Below are 21151 nucleotides of genomic sequence, written 5' to 3'. Positions count from 1 at the left end.
CTTTCTCTTCCTATCTTTTCATGATTGAAATAAATGGTAACACCCTAACTGAAAAGCTGGGTTTGAGTCTTCTGCAGATTTTATTTTTTTGAAGTCTTCTTCCTGACCTACCCAATCACCTACATTTAAATTTAACCTGTAATACCATTCATTATAAGAAGAAAATATGCCTGGGGATAGTATAAATGAAAAGGTTGAAAGCAAAGCCTTGATGTTTAACTTTTGGCTTGCTCATGTTTGAGAGTGGATTATCTGTATTTGAAATTTCTGTGGAGCAGTCAAGAAAGGAAATCCACTAAAGTAGACATCAGCAAACTATGGCCTACAGTCCAGATCTGGCCCACTACCAGTTTTTGTTTGGCCCACTCTCTGGAATTGGCTTCTAGATTTTTAAATTTGGGGGCAGGGGAAGAATAATGTTTCGTAGCACGTAAAAAGTATATGAAATTCAGATTTCACTATTGATAAAGTTTTATTGAGACACATCCATGCTCATTTATTTTGATATCTATGGCTGCTTTGTGCTACAAAGGCATAGTTGAGAACAGAGATCATATGATCTGCCTGTTTGACTCTTTATTTTTTTTAATTTTTTTTAAAATTTATTTATTTATGATAGTCACAGAGAGAGAGAGAGAGAGAGAGAGAGAGAGAGAGGCAGAGACACAGGCAGAGGGAGAAGCAGGCTCCATGCACCGGGAGCCCGATATGGGATTCGATCCCGGGTCTTCAGGATCGCGCCCTGGGCCAAAGGCAGGCGCTAAACCACTGCGCCACCCAGGGATCCCCTGTTTGACTCTATTGAAAGTTTGTTGACCCCTGCCCTGGGGCATGATTCACTACAAAAGTAAGAGTGGGGGACGCCTGGCCCGGTGGTTGGATGTCTGCCTTTGGCTCAGGTTGTGATCCTGGGGTCCTTGTGAGGAGTCTGCTTCTCCCCCTGCCTATGTCTCTGCCTCTCTCTGTGTGTCTCTCATGAATAAATAAGTAATTTCTTTCTTTCTTTCTTTCTTTCTTTCTTTCTTTCTTTCTTTCTTTCTTTCTTTCTTTCTTTCTTCCTTTCTTCCTTTCTTCCTTTCTTCCTTTCTTCCTTTCTTCCTTTCTTCCTTTCTTCCTTTCTTCCTTTCTTCCTTCCTTTCTTCCTTTCTTCCTTTCTTCCTTTCTTCCTTTCTTCCTTCCTTCCTTCCTTCCTTCCTTCCTTTCCTTCCTTCCTTTCCTTCCTTCCTTTCCTTTCCTTTCCTTTCCTTTCCTTTCCTTTCCTTCCTCCTTTCTTCCTTTCTTCCTTTTCTTTCTTTTTCTTTCTTTCAAGAATGGATCCAAGAGACTTCTCATATTTATCTGGAGGTTCTTTAACATATGACATTATTTATTCAAACCACAGATGAAAACCTGGTAGTAAGCAAAGAAGGGCTTCAGCACAAGAGCTCCAGTGCTTTTTACTCTTGAGAAAATGTCTTGGCTTTTACTGTTCTTTTAATCTTTTCCTTTCTTTTTTTGAAGATTTTATTCATTTTATACACAGATAGGGAGAGAGAGCACACATGAGCAGGGTTAGGATAGGGGAAAATCTCCCTACTTTCATTCATGGACTATACACATATATTGTAGAAAGGTAATAACCTATAGATAAATAGATGAAAAATACTGCATACCCTGGTCACTTAAGGACTATATAAAATTTGGGTTATTTCAGTCTTTCTGGTTTTTAAAAAGGTTTTATTAGAGCATGACAAGCAAGGAGCCAAGCACAAATTGGGGGAGGGGAAGAAGGGGAGGGAGAAACAGACTTCCAGACAAGCAGGGAGCCCATCATGGGGCTCCATCCCAGGACCCTGAGATCATGACCTGAGCCAAAGCCTGATGCTTACCTGACTGAGCCACCCAGTCACTGTTCATTTGTTTTTTTTTTTTTTTTTTTTCATTTTTTTTCACTGTTCATTTGAATCTTTCTTAACGTTACTATCTAAGCTTTTTTTTTAAGGTTTTACTTATTCATGAGAGACAGAGAGTCAGAGACATAGGCAGAAGGAGAAGCAGGCTCCCTGTGGGGAGACTGATACAGTACTCGATCCCAGGACCCCAGGATTATACCCTGAGCCGAAGGCAGACACTCAACCACTGAGCCATTCAAGCATCTCACTGTCTAAGCGTTTTCTTAATTTCAAACTCCAATTTTTCTTTTTTTTTTTTTTTAAATATATTCTTTATTCATGAGAGACACAGGGAGAGGCAGAGACAAGGCAGAGGGAGAAGCAGGCTCCACATAGGGAGTCTGATGTGGGACTCCATCCGGGATCTCCAGGATCACACCCTGGGCTGAAGGTGAGGCTAAACTGCTGAGCCACCCGGGCTGCCCTCAAACTCAGATTTTTTTTTTTCCAAACAGTTTTAATAGCTATTAAAGTATTCCATTTTATAGATGTGTCACTCCACTTAACTAGTGTACAGCAGTTACACAGTTTATAATTTCAGTAATTTGCAAGCAACACTACTGCAGGCATGTTTGTAATAAAGCTTTATAAATATTTATGGGTTGTTTTCTTTCTGAGACTTCCTCAATTTCCAGCATTTCTGGTTGCCCTCAGCTGTGTCCTTTGGTTCTTCAAGTTTAAGACTGGATTCTCTATAGGAATTTTGGTGCACTAAGGCCTCCACCCAGGCCTGTCCTCAGTTGGAAAAGCCATTAAAAAACTTACTCTCTGCCAGTCCTTTAAGTGTAGACTGTCTTCCATGTTGTTTTTTGATGTTTTCCATTGCCTTCAGATTGTTTTCTATTTGTCCAGAATTTATAGTTCTCTGCAGGATGCTGCTTAAGGTTAAAGGACCTACATCTCCAATACCAGGAAACCTGTGTGACTCATTTAAATCTTTGAGAACAGTGATCTTATTTTAACTTGTTTTTTTTTTTTCCTCTACAAAATTTAACACTTTGAAGATGCCAGTAAGAGCTACGGAGTTAATGAAAGGGTGAATGAAAAGTTCACTTTGTTGAACTGTTAATGAATTCAAGTTAAGAGAATAGCTTATTTACCATCCATATATCTTTGATGTAGTATCTGCACATCTTTGCCCATTTTTAAGTTGAATTGTTATAATTTTTTTAAGATTTTATTTATATATTCATGAGAGACACACAGAGGCAGAGATACAGAGGGAGAAGCAGTCTCCTCGCAGGGAGCCCAATGTGGGATGGAATCCCAGGGGCCCATATATATATAGTTTTCAAAGCAGTGAGAGTGGATGAGATTGCTCAGGGTAAAGAGTAAAGAGGAGACTACTGTGGATAGAATACTAAGGAACGCTAACATTTAACATGAATTGAAGAGACAAATGGGACTCTGAAGAAGCCTGAGGAAAACCAGCTAGACATGGGAAAGTAGAAGAATTTTAAGAGACAAAGTAGCAACAAAGAACAGTATTACAGGAAGGGAGGAGTGCTTTGTAATGTCACATGCTATGGAGTTTTAAGAGAGAGACTGATTGGGGGAAATAATAGTATTATATTGTAAGGCCCATAAAGCAGGACAGCTGAATTTGTAGTGGCTCATTGTTGAGTGGTTTTCTCCAGCAGTACTTAACATTAGGAGGCAAAGGGCCTCTGATTCAAGAATACATCAATTGCCACATGAATGATAAACTAAACAGTTGGAAATGGAAAGATGAAAAAGTATTTTAGTTTTAGTTTAAGGAGAAGGGGAAGGCGCTACTCTTAAGGAAATTAAATATTGCTCTCACTGCTGATTAATTTGTGTTTTTTTGAACTGGACCACCACTTATTTTCATTAATTTTTTTTATTAGTATAAGATCTACAAATAATAAAATGAGAAATTTTGAAAAATGTTAACTGAAAGAAGTAAAATAGTAATTTTGTAATTGGAACTATAATATATAAAGATAACTATATTTTAGTATTTGAGCTTGCTTCCTTTATTCTTTACTTTCTATTTTGCTCAGCTAGTAGGAGTTCACTTGGCACAGACAATAGCCCAAGAATCTTTGATCCTAGGTTTTAATTTTAATTTTAATGTAGATTGTTGTTATGTGCTCTATTTAGGAAAATCTATCTTCATATATAAATTGATTTTTGCCCATATCAGCTCATGCAAATAGTAACAATAGTGGCAATATAAAAAAAATATTTGATGCAGTCAATTGTTTAAATTTTTCTTATTACTAATTTTTATTTTTGTTATTCAACAGGTTTGATCTTTGGATGAAATGAATCATGATTTTCAAGCTCTTGCATTAGAATCTCGGGGAATGGGAGAGGTAAATATTTATGAATGCTAAGAATGTATACCTCACTGAAATTATTTGAGCCATTGAGACTTTTTTAACCATAAATATTCTTGAAAATAGTGGTTATGTCTTCCATATGGTGTGGGATTTTTAAATCTTGGATTATACAATTCTCTAGTTGTGGTGATTTGTTTTTTTTAAATATTTGTAGAAGTAATTTTTAGTGAGATTGTACCTAGTTGATTTGATTGACTTGGTTTAGATAATATTTTACGTTTTGGTAATGAGCCACAATTACTTTGCTCTGAAAAGAGCCTTTCTTGATCCTTGTCCTGCTGTTTTATATATGTATGCTGTTTGCTTTAGCCACACTTAATTGCTCACTATTCTCTCTTCCAAAAATCTCTCCTTGTTCACTGTTTGCTTAATAAACTTCTAATCCTCTACAAGACTGTACTGAGAAAGACTCCTATGTGTTGTCCTATTGTTAGAGTTAATTACTTCCTCTTCGGACTTCTCAGATCTTTATACATATTTTTATTATATTGTTACAGTTCATTTTATATTAGTCTCCTCTGTAGATTGTTAGATTTGAATGACTGACACACAGTGAGCTCTCTCAATTTTTTAATAGAGCTTATCAGTCCTGTTAATATGTGATTTTCATTGAGGCATTCCATTGAACTGCACCATTACATACTTTAAGGCATCAAAAATGCTTAGCCTAAAGAATATTTAGAAAACCTTAATTACTTATGGAAACCCTTGTGGTCACATCTTTATTTTGTCTTGTTCTAAAGTACTAACATAGTGGGGACTTTGCTTATAGAACATAATAGTGAACAGACATAAGATGTGTAATTAATTGCTTGCTCCTGGAGATTATTTTACTTTGGTAGATTAGACCTTCATGAGACTCACTCCATCCAATGCTGTGCTCTTCAGATGCAGAAAAAGAGTCCAGTCACTCCTCTGGGCCACAAGAGGGCACCCTGCAGCTAGCTAACCCTTCCCTTCTCCAGAACAGCGTTTTCCAAAGAGTTTGTCATTTTCAGAGGACTGATTTAAGGGTGAGTTAAGGTGCTTAAGCATAAGTATTGCCAAAGTAAACGTGTTAGTCTAGTGCATAAAGTAAAATTCTGGTCCCTGAGAAAGATTTAAAAGAGGGAATAATTTTTTAGTTAAACAACAAAAAACTAGAGCTTCACTGCAATACAGTGGTTGCTTAGGCATTATTTACACTATGGGCAAATAAAAAGAAGCGGTTGAAAAGGGCTTTCGTTTTGTTCCCTGCTACTTGTTTCCTATGGTCTTTAGAAAGCAGAATAATCTATCTTAAAGGCAAGTTTGAACAGTGTTTCAGCCTAGTTTGTGACAAACTTGAACTTGATTTTTTTAAGAGCAAATAAAGACTACACCATCAACTTCATTCTTTCTAGGAAACCATCCCCCTCAGTGTACTTCCTAGATCTACATTGTATATATATTTGCAGATTGGTTCATCATTCCCCTACCTTTCTAAATAGTATTTGATAAATGCAAAGACATCTTTGCAGTTAAAAAAAGTGATCAGAAATAGTTGAAAGAGTTGGTTAGTTATTTGGGGATGGAGGAAGTATACTTGAGGTTTTTGGAAAAGAGACAAACTGGTTTGGAATAGTGTATTAATCTAAAATTAGGCTTTCTTAATGGAAATTTCAGATACGCAGAGTAAAGGCAGCTAGGATTTAGACTGCCTGTTTTTGGGGGCAGCTAGCAGTAGGTCAGTGCTTCTGTGACCTTCATTCAGTAGGAATGTATTTTTAAATAAGCTGTTACTCATTAAGTATATTTTCTTAACAGTTTACCAGCTAATTCTGTTACCTCTAAGAGATAGCTAAGAAACCTACTCAGGTTTCTGTCTCTGGGTTCTCTCTCCCACAAGCCTTTCTATCTTTCCTCATCTCACAGGCAGCAGGGAACCTTCTGGGATTTCCTTCTTTGCCTGTCTCTCTCTCACCAGTCTTCTCCTCCTTTCCTGACAGGTGAGGTTTTTTGTTTTTGTTTTATCCCAGAATTCATTCATTTTAATAAATTAAAAATAGCCGTGAGTTTCTGGCTTTTGAGTTTTCTAAAATTGCTTGTTTATTTTTTGATGTGACATCCTTTTTTAATGGATTGCCCTATTCTTGACTTTTTCTTCAAAAATGGAATTTTCTTTATTATGTCTTAAATTGTTGTAAATCTCTAATGTGGAAAGCACTGCATTGCATATAGGACTATTTCAAATGTACTAGGTTTTATAGATCATGATATCTTTGCTGACCCATTATCAGAAGGACAGTCTTCTCTAGTTGGTCATCCAGAAATGGGAACAGCTCAGTCTTCATCCATTCATAAACTCATTCTTTCCATATTTTTCCATAGCATGTTTTTGTCAAAAGACTTACCTGATTTGTATTATGTCATGGCTTAAAAAGAGCAAAGCTAGTTTATAGGAGATTGGACTCAGATTCATTAGTACAGTGTTTTAAAACTAAACTGCAGAGGCACATATCTATTATTTTATACATATACTTTATTTTTCAAATGGGGGAAACAGGCCCCTGCCTGAAATTCTTTAGGAAACCCAGAATTAAACTTTAAGTCACTGAGTTCATGTGTTTTATTTGGGGAGTATTCATAGCTTAGTATGAAAAATAATGCCCCCCTCCTTTCTTAAACAATATTTAAAGAAAATTATGTACTGATATCCTAGGTGGTGTGTTGAATACGAGATAAGAGAGTAAAGAGACTTCTGTATTCTCTGATCTATCACTAGTGCTATGACCTTGAGTGAGACTGATTTGTTTAAAGACAGTAATAGGAATAGCCTTTTGTATGAATTAGATATATTTCAAATTTCTAGCTCTGATCTGTTAGGAATAACTGAAATGGAGACCAACTACTTGAAATAGTGTCTGAATGACAGTTTCTAGTTTTGTGTACATAAATCTTTGTCTTAGCAATTCTGTCTTAACTTTATCCACCATTATGAATTCCCACATTATATGGTGTGAATATCGTGATAATATCATAAACTTTGTTAAATCTAGTGGTATTCTAATACTAGGAATTTTCAGAAATATTGATGAATTAGGCTGTGATTGAAAAGAACCATCTTCTATGGTAGTTAAATGTAAAGAGAATGAGCCTTAGAATTATACAGATGATAGGTTCAAATCATAATGGTGCCACATAGTAGCCATATGTGTAACCTTGGTTCTGTTTCCTTGTGCAGAATGGGACTATATTAGGCATCTGTTCTTTGTTTCATGCTCCTTCTACAATACTCAAATGGACTTGAAAATCAAGAAGGCAAACAGCCAGAGACAAGATTTTTATAATGAATTATATCATAGTTCTTAAATTAGCCAGTTAAGTGTCACTGGTCAATATGTTACTTATGTTTTATAATATTAGAAGATTCCTATTTTTGGTAGTAATGATATCTAATATTTATATGTCTGTTCTAATTAGTTTACTTATGCTGTTTCATTCTGGCCTCAGAAACTATAACAGTTGCTTTATTATTATTCTTACATATGAGGAAACTTCAGAATGGTTAATTAACTGGCCCAAGATCATATATAGTAGTGATGGAATAGCATAAACTCATGAATGCCTTGACTATTCACAATACTGCTTCCTTGGAAGTGATGATGTCTTATGTTTCTAATAATATTAAAGGATATTAAGAATGGAAATTTGGGGAAGTTGTATAATTTGAAAGAATTTATTGATCTTTTTTATTAACAGAAGAGATTAAAGTCTGGAAAAGCATCATTCTAGGGATTTACGTTGTTTTTTGTTCTCTATACATTGAGTTATTACTAGCATTTATGCCTCTCTTTTATGAACTTCCATTATAAAGAGAGTCACCTTACATCCTAATTTGCCCAGACAGTCCAAATACATATCTGTTGTCATGGTGTAATTATTAAAAGCACTCGCTTCCTCAAAAGTGCCCCATTTGGGATGTTATATAAACACCTTAATTTAAAACACCATATTGGAGCAACCTGGGTGGCTCAGTGGTTGAGTGTCTGACTTCGGGTCGGTTTTAATCCTGGGGTCCTGGGATAGAGTCCTGCATCAGGCTCCCTCTGCTTCTCCCTCTGTGTCTCTGCTTCTCTCTCTCTGTCTCCAATGAATAAATAAGTAAAATCTTTAAAAAAATAAAACACCATATTGTAGACATAAAGCCTTTTAAGTTCTTTTGACTCTTAAGATTATGTTAATTAGGTTGGTTATGTGATTTTATGTAACAATTTGTATTAAGAAATCTGAAGTGTAAGTGTACCTGGTAAATTCTAGTAAGAATTTATTATTTTGAGGCAGTGTGCTAGGTTGTTGACTGATTTCTTTGAAGGTGGAGAGGGCAAGCCATAAATACTTCTTGAAAGAAAGAACTAATAAAATGGTGGACAGTTGGGGGATGAATTTGTATGTTTACCCAATCATTTCTGAGTTGGAAGGACAGAGGTGCAGGTTAACAAGAAAATTGCTTGATTTTGGTTTAAAGCTTTTGTGAATTCGAGAACTAATAAGTGGTATTGGATCATAAATTTTACAGATCTCTAAGATCTCTTGGCCCTTGTTCTCTGTAATATGCTTCCCGATTTCTACAGTAAAAGAGTCTCCAGGGGCAAATCTCTATTTTTACTGCTATCCAACCAATGTACTGCCTGTTTTATCTTTTTTTTTTAAACTTTTTTATCCTGAATTGTTGCTTTCCCCTCTATTTAGTTCATTTTAATTTATTTTTGACTAGTAGTTTCTCTGAGTTTTTGGAATCAGTGTTTAAACTGTCACAAAAAGTTGTTTCTGGAATGTATAGGCCTTTGCTAGAAGTGTTACTTTTATTAACTACTAAATTGTTTTCCTGTGCATGATAGCATATAAATGTTTACAAAATGAAAAGATATTCATAGCACAGTGCTTGACAGAAAGTTAGGTACATTGGAGAAGTGCTTAACATAGATTTTTCTTTTCTAGTTGCACAATTTGTATTTTAAAGCCGTGATCTATGAGCTTCTCTACTTAAAGCACTATATGGAACTTTATCACAAAGACTTTGGAATAGTCTCCTCAAAGAGATTCTGTTGTTTCTGTTATCTTTTAGAAAGATTAGTTTCAAGCCACTTCTGTGTCTATGATGACTGCTTCTATGAAGTTGTTAAAATTTTATTCTCAATTCCTTATTTGTTACAATTACTTTGATATTGAATCTTTTTTCTCATGATATATGGGATAAAATATTTCTTTATTCTTTCAGAACCATTTTTAATGGTATTTTTAAGGATTAAGTTGGGGTTTACTATGAATGGCTATTTACTTATTTAAATAAATCAAGCACAGTGTTTTAGTGTTATATTAATCAGCTTTACATTTTGTTTGAATATTTACAAGAATTCTTTTATAGCGAGATTTAAAAAAAACTGAAGGAACAGAGGTTACATTTGAGATCTTTATGAAAGAAGATTATTGTTTAAAATGTGTGCTTTAAATACAAACCCTTTGCAATCCAGGATGATCCTAACATGGAAAAACTTTTTTTTTTTTAATAGAAATTGGTTTCCTTTAAAATGAAATATATTTAGTTTAGCAAAAAATCTGTAGATTAGGAACATGGCCAAATTGAACTTTTCCACCTGCCTTCAAAGCTGCTTCTGGTTTTTTGTTTTAGTCAATAGTACTACAATTTACCTTATTACCCAAATTTTAAAATTTTATCTTTTTTATTAATCTCCATTTTTAATCCTATCCTGCTGACTCTCCTAAATGTCTCTCTCTCTCAAGCCATTTTATTTTTTCAGCTCTTTGTATTAGTACCCTATTTCGATTCTTACCATCTTGGCCCTTTTGTAATTCTGCTAAACTGATTTCCTTGTCTTTAGTGTAGAATATCAATGTTATTATAACTTACAACTTGAGTTGTTTTCTAAAACATAATGTCACTCTTAACAACCTGTCTGGATTCCCTTTACTTTAATACGCAGCTTTATAGCTTATCTTTAAGGTTCCTCAGGATCTGACCTAGAAAGCTTTACCAGCATCAGCTTTGACATTTCCTCATCTATTCATCCATCTCATACCTTGTTGTACACACAATGTAGTTTATTAGATTGTACCTTTGTTCATGATTTACTTTATCTTTCTCACAAAACTCACATTTTCACCCCCCAACACCTCACAGTTTTATTTCTCAGACCCAGAGTTTTTACTAAGTTCATTTTATTACATTTAGTTTGTTTGTGGGTTCTCTGAAAATAAGGTTACTATGCCCCTAAGGAGGCAGACACAGGCAATTTAGTGTGATAAGTGTAATGATAAGAAGTATATACAGGTTCAATAATGAGCACTGAAAGGCTGGGTGCCTAATTATCAGCTGAGAGGGAGGAGGTCTTAGTAATGGGTATTTAAAATGCCAAATTCATGTCTCAGAAAACCAGTCTGTTCGTTTCAGACAAGCATATCCCCAGTCCATCTTCTGTGAGTGTGAGGGAAGTTAGAGAGGAAAGGCTTATTAGATGAGTGATAAAGTATCATTAGGAATTAGCCAAATGTACATATTGGATAATCAGTGAATCATTGTATCAACATAATTTTAATGTGCTATAATAGTGTAACATATATGGCAGATAGAGCATGGGGCTTTTAGAGTATCTCAGAAGTATTTGAGGTTCCTTTCTGTGTGTCTTCCACCATCCGTAGGTTCCTGATTTGGAATTGATAGATTACTAGCATTCCAGACCTAGGAAGAGTTGTGAAGTTCACTTCCTTTGAATAAGTGAAGTAAAAGTGAAGATGTATTTTCTATCATGGAAGCTTTGGGATACGAGGTGATCCAAGGGCAGTATTTGGAAGTAAAGGAAAAGTTTTCATCTTTTGTATAGATGTTTTTATTGTATTATCTATATTGAATAAGAAACTTTAGTAAACTGTATAAAGAAAGTCACGTAGTGGTAAAACCATTTCAAACATGTAGAAAAAGAAGTAGACTTTGATTAATGTTCAGGTGTAGAATTACTAGAGCCAGTACCCAAACATTAAGTGAGGAGTTACTTATTATTAGCAAGACAAATAGGAAATAGTTCACTCTGAATTTTCCTTAGTATTGAAAACTAATTTGTACATATTGGTGGTAAGTTTGCTTTCACCTATGTATATATAATTAGAATAAATTTGCAGTTAGAATGAAATTTAAATTAATATTTTTTCCCTCCCAAATAGCTTTTGCCTACCAAAAAGTTTTGGGAACCTGATGATTCAACAAAAGATGGACAAAAAGGCATATTTCTTGGGGATGATGAATGGAGAGAGACTGCATGGGGAACTTCTCGTAAGTTATTGGTGGTGTATGTGTGTGAATAATGAGTGTACTCAAATTTTTTAAAATCCTGCCTACTCCTAAACGATACTTGGAGCAAATTTGTGATGTCTTTGTAGACAAATGACTTTTATAAGTCATTAGAATGTACATTTTTTAATGTACATTAACCCTTATCTAATGGTCTACTTAGTAGTTAGAAGTGTTTGTTCACAGTAAAACATTACTAAGTTTTATTTGAAGTTTTAAACTCTAATTATAAAATTTTGAATTTCCATTGAAAGAGAGGATGCATTAACGATAGGAATTTTCAATCTTAAATTGTATTAGAGGACAGCAACTGATTTATCTAATTGCAGGTTGATCTAGGTTTGTGGGTTTTTTTTTGTTTTGTTTTGTTTTGTTTTGTTTTGTTTTGTTTTGGTCTAGCTTTATTAGACATTCACTATACCCAGAAGGGAAGTTAACTCCCTGAATAGGATAAATTCTCAGAAAGGAAGCAGACTTTTAATGTTTTTGATATCCACAAGTAGTGGAGAGAGACTTTAGGTCCAAGAGACTGTCAAGGGAGAAGAAACTAGTATGTAAGGAGTACAATTCACAGAATTAACAGTATTAATTGGTAACTTAAAGAGCATGACTTATTCTTAAGATAGTAGTGGTTAAGTTTTGAGATGATTCTGATTAGTAAAATTTGAGATGTATGCAAATGGCTTTTAATGTGTATTTTGCAAGTAAGTTTTCTCACTTTATAACCATTTAATGCAGCTTGTGAAAGCTACACAAAATGACCAGAGTAATAAAGAAATTTTCAGATGACAATCAAATTGTTTGAGTATAAATTACCCAGAGGTATTTTTATTCTCCAAATCATTAAGATCAAAAGATTTAAAGTCCTTTGTATCTAGGGTTTGTAATTAAACTAAACTAATTGCTAAAGAGTGAAGAAGTGCTAGAAAATTTTAGTGATTAGTAAATACTCCTACAGTCAGAATTGAAAAAGACAGAGCTTTGGTAACTACTAATTAAGAGTAAAATTTCCTTAAAATATTGGGAATATACTTGGAGTTCAGTCAGTATGTAATATAATATTCCACATTTGGAGAATATAAAGGTAAAAGGAGATGTGCTTGCCCTCAAATTTTTTTCTTTTTTTTTTTTATGGTATTTGAATTAATGTATATTACGTGGGTCTCCTGATATAAAGCATTCCAATATTTAGACTGGGATACATTTTTCCCACAGACCCTTTTTTTCCTAAAATTACATGTGCTTGAAAACTTGATTGGTAGACGTGTTTTAATTTTAGTTTTGAAGATTGAATTCTTAATTACTTTATTTACCAAAACCAAATATTTTTTTAAAGTGTTCTGAAGCAAAACATCTTGAGCACAACATGGTAATGAGAGATTATTTTCAAGATGGGTGGTTGGGAAATATTTTTGGTACGTTGTATTTGGAGGACAACTCGTACAAGCAATAAAACATTTAAGCAACATATTTTTATGAATTTTAGTGTAAAGTTTGTGTTTGTAATTTCTGTGCTACTCCTCTTGTAACTTTTTTTAGCCGGGTGGATAAAATTTTAAAGATGAATATTAGTCTTTACCTAGAGACATGAGGAAATTAGAAGTGAATGAAAACATTATAATTTTGTTTACAGAACCTTTATTAAAAGCCAACTATGTGCAAATATGAATAACAGTCCTTGTCCTAAAGGAATTTTCATTCTAAGGAAGATTCTTTCCTTGACTGCAGGAGACTTTATCATATAGATGGTTTCTCTAACTGAAATTGTCTTTTTCACCCTCATGTTTACCTGTTTTTTTCTCACTTTAACTCTATCCTTCATGTCACTTCCTTTGGGATTCACTCTAAGACTAGGAAGGGTTAATGCTCCTTTCTGTTTCCATAGTATCCTGGATCATGTTTACTGATGAACTTTTACTCTTAAGACTGCCTTATATTAAACCTATGATCTCTTTGAGGGCAGGGACTGTCTTGTTTGTTCTTGGATTCCTCATACATAGCACAAGGCCTAGCGAGAGACCATAAACCAACATTTGAACTATGTTAATGAATGGATGAATTATTGAATGAAAAAATATACTGACTAATCTCTTGTGGATAAAGGTACTGCAATGGAAATGTTTTAATATGCTTTAACAAAAGTAGCAATCATTTAAAAACATACAGTTAAAAAAAATAAAAATAAAAACATACAGTTAATGTAGTGATGGCTGAGTACCACCATGATAGTTCAGCCCCTTAAGGACTAGACCTAATATTGAGTATTTTATGTTATGTGATAACAGTTCAACCAGAGATAGCTTATTGGTGTCTTAAAAAGATTTTTTTTGGCAAATCTGTTTGAATGTTGCCTCAGATCCTTTATTGTATTTGTATACCATTTGTTCTCTAATCTTAAATATTGTTCTTTTCTTTTTGTCATAAAAATATATAGGAAAAGTATTCATGGGTGAATAATTTTTTGTTAAGAATAAATGGAACACTTTTAAACTAGAAGGGACTTTAAAAATAATCTTTAGATGACGGTTTTTGCACCAAGAATAGAAAATTCTGTGATAATTAACTTTTTCTTCAAACTCACTTGTTTGTGTTTATAGTGGTAGAGCCATGTGTTCTGAATCCATACAGTACATAACTATGAGCTTGAGATGTGCCTCTGCCAGTTTAGGAGTTATTCTTGTAGGTTTCGCTTCTAAAGGTTTTCGTTTTGAATTATTATGTATTCCGAAGAAAGCTTTAACCTTTTTACAAGATGCTTATAGGCAGCTGAGTGCCTTCAGGTTACTGTTTCCAGCTCCATTGACCTTCCTGATTTGCTTGTTCTTCATACCAGCTTTTACTTATTTATTTATTTTTTTACCAATGTCTCTGTGTTCCCAAGAAATGTGCCCAGGCCAGTGAATCTCAAAGTATGAAGAGCTTTTTGTAAAATTATAATAACATTCAAAATAAAACAATATGCTGATTTTTAAAAACTTTAATATATTTATATGTCAGTACATTTTGGTTACTTTAAAAGTACAAATGTGTAATTGTAATCTTCCTTCCAAACAGACCATTCAATGTCCCAGCCTATTATGGTACAGAGAAGATCTGGACAGGGTTTTCATGGAAACAGTGAAGTAAATGCAATACTGTCTCCGCGATCAGAAAGTGGAGGCCTTGGTGTGAGCATGGTAGAATATGTATTAAGTTCTTCTCCTGCTGATAAATTGGATTCTCGATTTAGGAAGGGAACTTTTGTAAGTATTTTGAATAAAGAAATATTTAATAATTACTCAGTGTATTTGGTTATTTTCAAGTCCCTTTACTTTTCTGGCTCTTCCCAGAGCTAAAGGAAATCTTACAGCTGTTGGAGCTCTTGTTTTTGTCTCTTGGCCGCTTCTTGAAATACATGAAATAGTAGAACCAATGGGAATATAATCTTAGCCATGTTACAAAAATCAAACTGTACTGAGAAACATAATTTGCAATATTAAAGTTGCTTATTCATCGTAGTTCTTGATGTGAAAGTAACTAAACAAAATCATCTGCATTAAGTAGAATTTTAATCTCATCTGTGGTGTTACTGCTTTTCCAGCACCGCTATAGTTAAGGTTGCCTTAGCCCTTCTGTTATAAATCACTGTTTTGTGCTCAATTTTTTGGCCTTTGATAAATTAGTTGATTACGAAATTAAAATAAGATAATGCTTTTATTGTTTACGTGCACTATAGCGTAGTTTTAGGTCACCTTGTGGTGCCTTTTTTTGTGTTCTATTAAATATTCAGAATCAAACAGATTCTTTTTCCTCAGGGCACTAGAGATGCTGAAACAGATGGACCTGAGAAAGGAGATCAAAAAGGCAAGGCTTCTCCATTTGAGGAGGACCAAAACAGAGATCTTAAACAAGGAGATGATGATGATTCTAAAATAAATGGCAGAGGTTTGCCAAATGGAATGGATGCCGATTGCAAAGATTTTAAGTAAGACTTTAACTTTCTCGAGAAGAAAAGCCTATCTCTTTAGGGATGATTACTACTAGCTGATGTGATTGATTTAGACATTTTCCAATTTTGGTTTATTTCCCTTTGTACCTTGTGTTAATCCAGAAGATTTGATTTTTAATAAGGAATATTAATTGATTATGAACCATTTTAAAAAAAATAATTCTTCAAAATAGTCTCTAAAACTGTGCATTCCATTAAAGGAGTAATGTTAGAAGTTGCTGTTACCTTTCTGCTAATATGGTAGTCTAAATTTTAACTTTTCCCTCCTTGCTAAAATTTAGTGAGTTTTAAGTTTAATCTTGGTTTTTCTTGGCAAACTCCTCTTGGGGTTGCTCCTAAGCACCTTTCTGTGGGGTTTCCTCTTCCTTCTGTCCTTGTATTGTACCCCCCATCCCCCATCTAACTCTTAATCTTGGAAATGAGGAAACATAATCAGCTTAGGAGCTGTGACCTTTCTTCTTAGTATATATGAATTTGTGCTAATACTTAATATTCCTGAAATTAAGAAGTAGAGAACATATTAGAGACCTCAAAAAGTTAGTTTTAAGTTTAGAATTCTTTAAATTGTAACTCTTTAGTGGTCTCTTTATGACAAATAAGTATTTTCTTCTAGCCTTTGTCTCAGATTAGAGAGTATACATTTACCTAGATATTAGGGAGTTGTTTCTTCATACTGAATTCCTGTATTTTATACTTCATTAGTCAGATGCTTTGGGGCTTATACCTGAAAATGAGCTATTTATTGATCTTGTGAACCATAGAATCTCAGTTAACTGAGTATAACCATACACGTGGTGGTACACTTTTACATTTATTGCCTTTAGTTATTAAAAGCAGAGTAAGAATGCTTCTTAAAACAGTGCTGTTTGTATCTGTTCTAAGTGCAAAAAAGCATCCAAAACCAGTAAACCTCTTTGACAAGAAATAATTTTAATGCTTTTCAATTTGTTTAGAACCTTATCCTGATTTTGCTTTTCTGCAATTACCTACCTAATCTGAGTTTTAGTCAAGGGCATGTATTTAAAACTGAGTTGAATATGAGCCTGTCAGAGTATGCATTTATAATTGAAGTGTTAATACACCATTAACTATAGCAAGAAAATAGCACCACTTCTTAGCGCAATGCCTTTTTTCTATTATATCCTCTACTTACTGCTATATTAGAGTTGTTTGTATGAAAGGCTATGCTTCTCCATATTAATACGAACTTGTACATTTATTAGCATTCTAATTTTATTCCATTAAGTTTGGGGTGTTTAAAGTTACTTATGAAATATCTTAGATACAGTATTGTACTTATAGTGTAAAAATGTTTCAGACTAATGGCTATGGCCATATGGTCGCTATGCTAACACATCATTAATATGTACATTAATTGATACTGATCAATAGATTGATCATAGAACTGAAAGGAAGGAAGTAACTATAGCAGGCTTTATTATAATCGATTAATTTTGGGGAAGGATCCTTTCATGTTATTCCCCCCCCCCAGTATATTCTGAATGAAAAACAAACCTTTGAAATATTCACATGAAAAATTAGGTATGGTTAAAGGGGAAAGGAATTAGAAGCTTCTTCTAAATATTATAAGGACAGTGTTTGATTTCTAAATAAAATGTTCACCTAAATGTGTGGAGACCAATTCTTAGAATTAAGTAATTTCATTAAGTAATTACTTTATAAAATGCTCTGTACGTGTTAGCAAATTTATCTCAATGTGAAGCTCCTGAAGTTGAGGGCAGAGTTACATAGGCAGGTCACAACTGGCAGTGAACAACTGGCAGTGAAAGCCAGGTAAAATAGCTATTGCCATTTACTTAATGTATTTATGTTTGAATATGCTATGAACTCATGCTTCCTCAGAACAAACATATTTCTTGTGAGGAAAAGGATCTTGCATAAAATATTTCTGTAGAAGAAAAGACACTAAGTGAGGATAGATTATGTCTAGAAATAAAGTAAAAATAAGGTTTATACCATGAAGAATCTTGATAAAAAGTTCTGCAAAAATTAAAAAGGCTTATTATTAGTAGAGTAAGTTGCCTTTTTATATGTATAAGAATATTTTTCATTGGTGAGCAAACAATTTTTGGTAAATATGTTATGAATTTCCATTTCTTTCTGATGATTTAAACTGAGACAATTTGGTGTGATAAGATGGTTTTTGGTGAGTCATAGAGGTTTTTAACACTTCGTTTTTTGTTTTTACTTGGAACAATAAACACAATATTATGTTTTAATTCTCATTTGAGAAACTGAGGCCTGGAAGGAAAATGAAATGATTTGCTCAAAATCATATTCAAAGAGAGAGTCTGGAGTTAGCCTTCATCTTAGCTCATGTCATTTTTCCATTGTATTCCACATTTTGCACTCTGAAAGTCATGAAGGCCATCCTTTATGGCCAGTTTTGTTTTATTTCTGAACCATTATTAAGCAAGATATAATGGCAAAATTCTGTGCTGGAGGGCAAGACAGAAGTATGGTAGGTGCATTTTGGTTTTGAGTCTTCCCATGTTTGTCACTTGATAGTCTGCTATTCATACTACCATTCATTTTGTCTGTGATTTGAGACAAAAGTTTTGGGTAGTCTAAGCCTAAATTGTGATATTAGTCAATTATCTTACCTGTAAAATTGAGTTAAATTTTTATGCTATTCAAATTAGAATGATCATTAGTAATATGAAAAAAAAAACAAAACTATGTCCGTTCTTAAGAGGAAGTTACATTAGACACAAAAATGTTGAAGTGGAGTGGGTAGTTACCTGGGGTGCCTGATTTGCTTTCTGTATTTTACAGCCATTTGTTTTTCATGGTTTTCCCACTTTCCCATTCCAATGACTTACTACTTTTACCTCCTAACACCTTCCTGTTTTCTTTATATAGTCGTACTCCTGGAAGTCGTCAAGCCTCTCCAACTGAAGTAGTTGAGCGCCTGGGCCCCAATACTAATCCCCCAGAAGGACTGGGGCCTCTTCCTAATCCTACAGCTAATAAACCACTTGTTGAAGAATTTTCAAATCCTGAAACTCAGAATCTGGATGCCATGGAACAAGTTGGTCTGGATTCCTTACAGTTTGACTATCCTGGTAATCAGGTACCCATGGACTCTTCAGGAGCTACTGTAGGCCTTTTCGACTACAATTCCCAGCAGCAGGTAAAGCATGCTACTCCTTTAATGAAGCTCCTCTTAACTCTATACTGGTGTAGCCTGAAGTGCTGTGAGGCATCCACGTTAGTAATAGTGTTCTTAAATACTTAGTGTTTTATAAATAAAATGTTTTTGTAGTGGAGAAGGTTATTGAAATAATGTGTTCAAAATACTCTATTCATAGCTTTCTAAATAGAAGTGAAATGCTTTGAGACTAATCTTTGTGTTAAATATTTTCTCTAATAGCTCTTTCAGAGGACTAATGCACTAACCGTTCAGCAGTTAACTGCAGCTCAACAGCAGCAATATGCATTAGCTGCAGCTCAGCAGCCACATATAGGTGAGTCTTTATAAGTTACCATTCTGATGAGTTGGTTAGAAAATCCTGTGTTACAATGTTTATTGGAATGTTTCATTTTTCTTTTACTGAATTGTTTTACCCCATTATGTTTTAAAACATTTCATTGGGATCGAAGAGTAATAAATTACATGGCAAGAATACAGATTAACTGGGGAAGAACTGTTTTTGATTATTGTATTTTGGATAAATAAGAATCTATAGATTGATGAAAATTGTCAGCCCATAAGTTTTTTTTCAGCATGAAGTTGAAAGGGTCAGACACTTGGAAATTCAAATGTAGTTATTTGTATCTATTACCAAGTCAAAATGTTTATTTTAAAAATAATTTGAAATCATATTTCCAAGAAAATTCCTTAAAATATTTTCTTCTTTATTTCATTAAGTTATTTGGTCTTTGACCATTAGCCTTTAATGTGAATTATTATTATACATTTGTTAGTGCTAAAGCATTACTTGTTCCTATTATGGGTTTTTTATGTTTGTTTTTATCTTTTTATTTTGAAATAATTGGAGATTCACATGGAGTTAAAAGGACAGTACAGAGAGGTTCCCCACTCAGCTTTCCCTATATAGCTACATGTTATATATTTATAGTATAGTACCAAAATCAGGAATATGATATTGGTAAATGTAGGTATAGTGTTATATCATTATATCACACATATAGATTTATGTAACCATCTTTATGCCTGATTTTAGCTAATCTTAATTTATTTACTAATTGGAAAAGTTGTGAATATTCTCCACATCATAATCTATGGAAACAGGTTGGGTGGGGAGGAGGTGACATACTAAGTTCTTCCTCACATTTGTATTGTTCTCTGTCAATCCAAGAAGGTCTCCTAGGTCCCACATTTTATTTCTGGTTTTAATCAAAGGTGACCACACATTTCTAGATGACTTTTAATAGCAGCATGCATTCTTTACCCCTAGCTTCCTTTATCCCTATGCTTAATCCTTCTCATTAGAAATGTAGTGATTCCTGGGATGTCTGGATGCTTCGTTTGGTTAAGCATCCAACTCTTGATTTCAGTTCAGACCATGATATCAAGGTCATGAGATTGAGCCTTATAATAGGGCTCTGCACTCAGCAGAGTCGGCTGGGGTTTTTTCTCTCCCTCCTTGAGCGGGCATGTGTGCTTTTCATTTTCACTCTCAAATAATAAAATTAAAGAAAAAAAAAGAAATGTTGCAATTCCTGTCTACTCACAGACTAGTATAACCCTTTTTATTTCTTGAGACTTTATGATATGTTTTAATATGTGACAGGCTAGTGTACCCATTATTGCTTTTCCTTTTTGGAGTTTAAAATTTTTTTCTTCTTACTTTTTTATATGAACTTAAGAATTCACTAATTTACTTTTATATGAACTTTAAAATTCACTTATTTACTTCCAGAGGATTGGGTTTAAATTTTAAATTAACTTTTGGAAAATCTACATCTTTATGGCATTAAGTATTCTAACCAGGACATGGTGTATCTTTACTTTTGTTCAAATCTGCTTTTATGTTGTTTATCAGTGCTTTAAATTTTTTATTTAAGTTTCCATATTTCTTGAGAAATTGGTTCTTAAGTATTTTATTTTTTGCTATCATTGTAAATGACCTATCTTATATTGAATCTTTAAATTGGTATTTTAGGAAAGCTCTTGATTTGGCAAATACTGAATTTTATGAGTATTTTCTAATTGAATCATTTCTGTTTTCATGGAATAAAAATGTGTAAAATTAGCTCTATTTGCTCATATTTTATTTAGAATGTTGCATAAAATGTACAATAATGTGAACATAAAACTAGTCCTTAAGTTTGTGTGTTTTCTTGCATTTTTTGTTAGATTTTGGAATATGATTACTTCATAAAAAATTTAGAACTATTCCCCATTTTAATTTTTTTTTTTTAATTTTTATTTTTATGATAGTCACAGAGAGAGAGAGGGAGGCAGAGACACAGGCAGAGGGAGAAGCAGGCTCCATGTACCGGGAGCCCGATATGGGATTCGATCCCGGGTCTCCAGGATCGCGCCCTGGGCCAA

The 21151-nt window shown here is 33.8% G+C and overlaps 1 protein-coding gene across 10 annotated transcripts in view; it reads left to right on the top strand.

The window, feature by feature from the left end:
- The window catches only part of PUM2 (pumilio RNA binding family member 2), a 95576-nt gene that overhangs the window by 18631 nt on the left and 55794 nt on the right, over window positions 1–21151 (top strand). For 7 of the 10 annotated variants that reach the window (XM_055327439.1, XM_055327445.1, XM_055327443.1 and 4 more), the window contains 6 exons: window positions 4202–4270; window positions 11495–11603; window positions 14676–14863; window positions 15416–15585; window positions 18493–18763; window positions 19004–19097. In XM_055327439.1, coding sequence (XP_055183414.1) covers window positions 4220–4270; window positions 11495–11603; window positions 14676–14863; window positions 15416–15585; window positions 18493–18763; window positions 19004–19097 — 883 coding nt within the window. In that variant the 5' untranslated portion in view covers window positions 4202–4219. Of the gene's footprint in view, window positions 1–2223; window positions 2323–4201; window positions 4271–5185; window positions 5311–11494; window positions 11604–14675; window positions 14864–15415; window positions 15586–18492; window positions 18764–19003; window positions 19098–21151 lie in introns of those variants that run through there. The other 3 variants (XM_055327437.1, XM_055327442.1, XM_055327446.1) reach the window with 3 other exon arrangements.

The sequence above is a fragment of the Nyctereutes procyonoides genome, unplaced genomic scaffold, assembly GCF_905146905.1.
Source record: "Nyctereutes procyonoides isolate TBG_1078 unplaced genomic scaffold, NYPRO_anot_genome, whole genome shotgun sequence".
Taxonomy (NCBI): domain Eukaryota; kingdom Metazoa; phylum Chordata; class Mammalia; order Carnivora; family Canidae; genus Nyctereutes; species Nyctereutes procyonoides.
The sequence above is the reverse complement of the archived record's forward strand: the minus strand, read 5'-3'. Positions and strand labels throughout refer to the sequence as shown.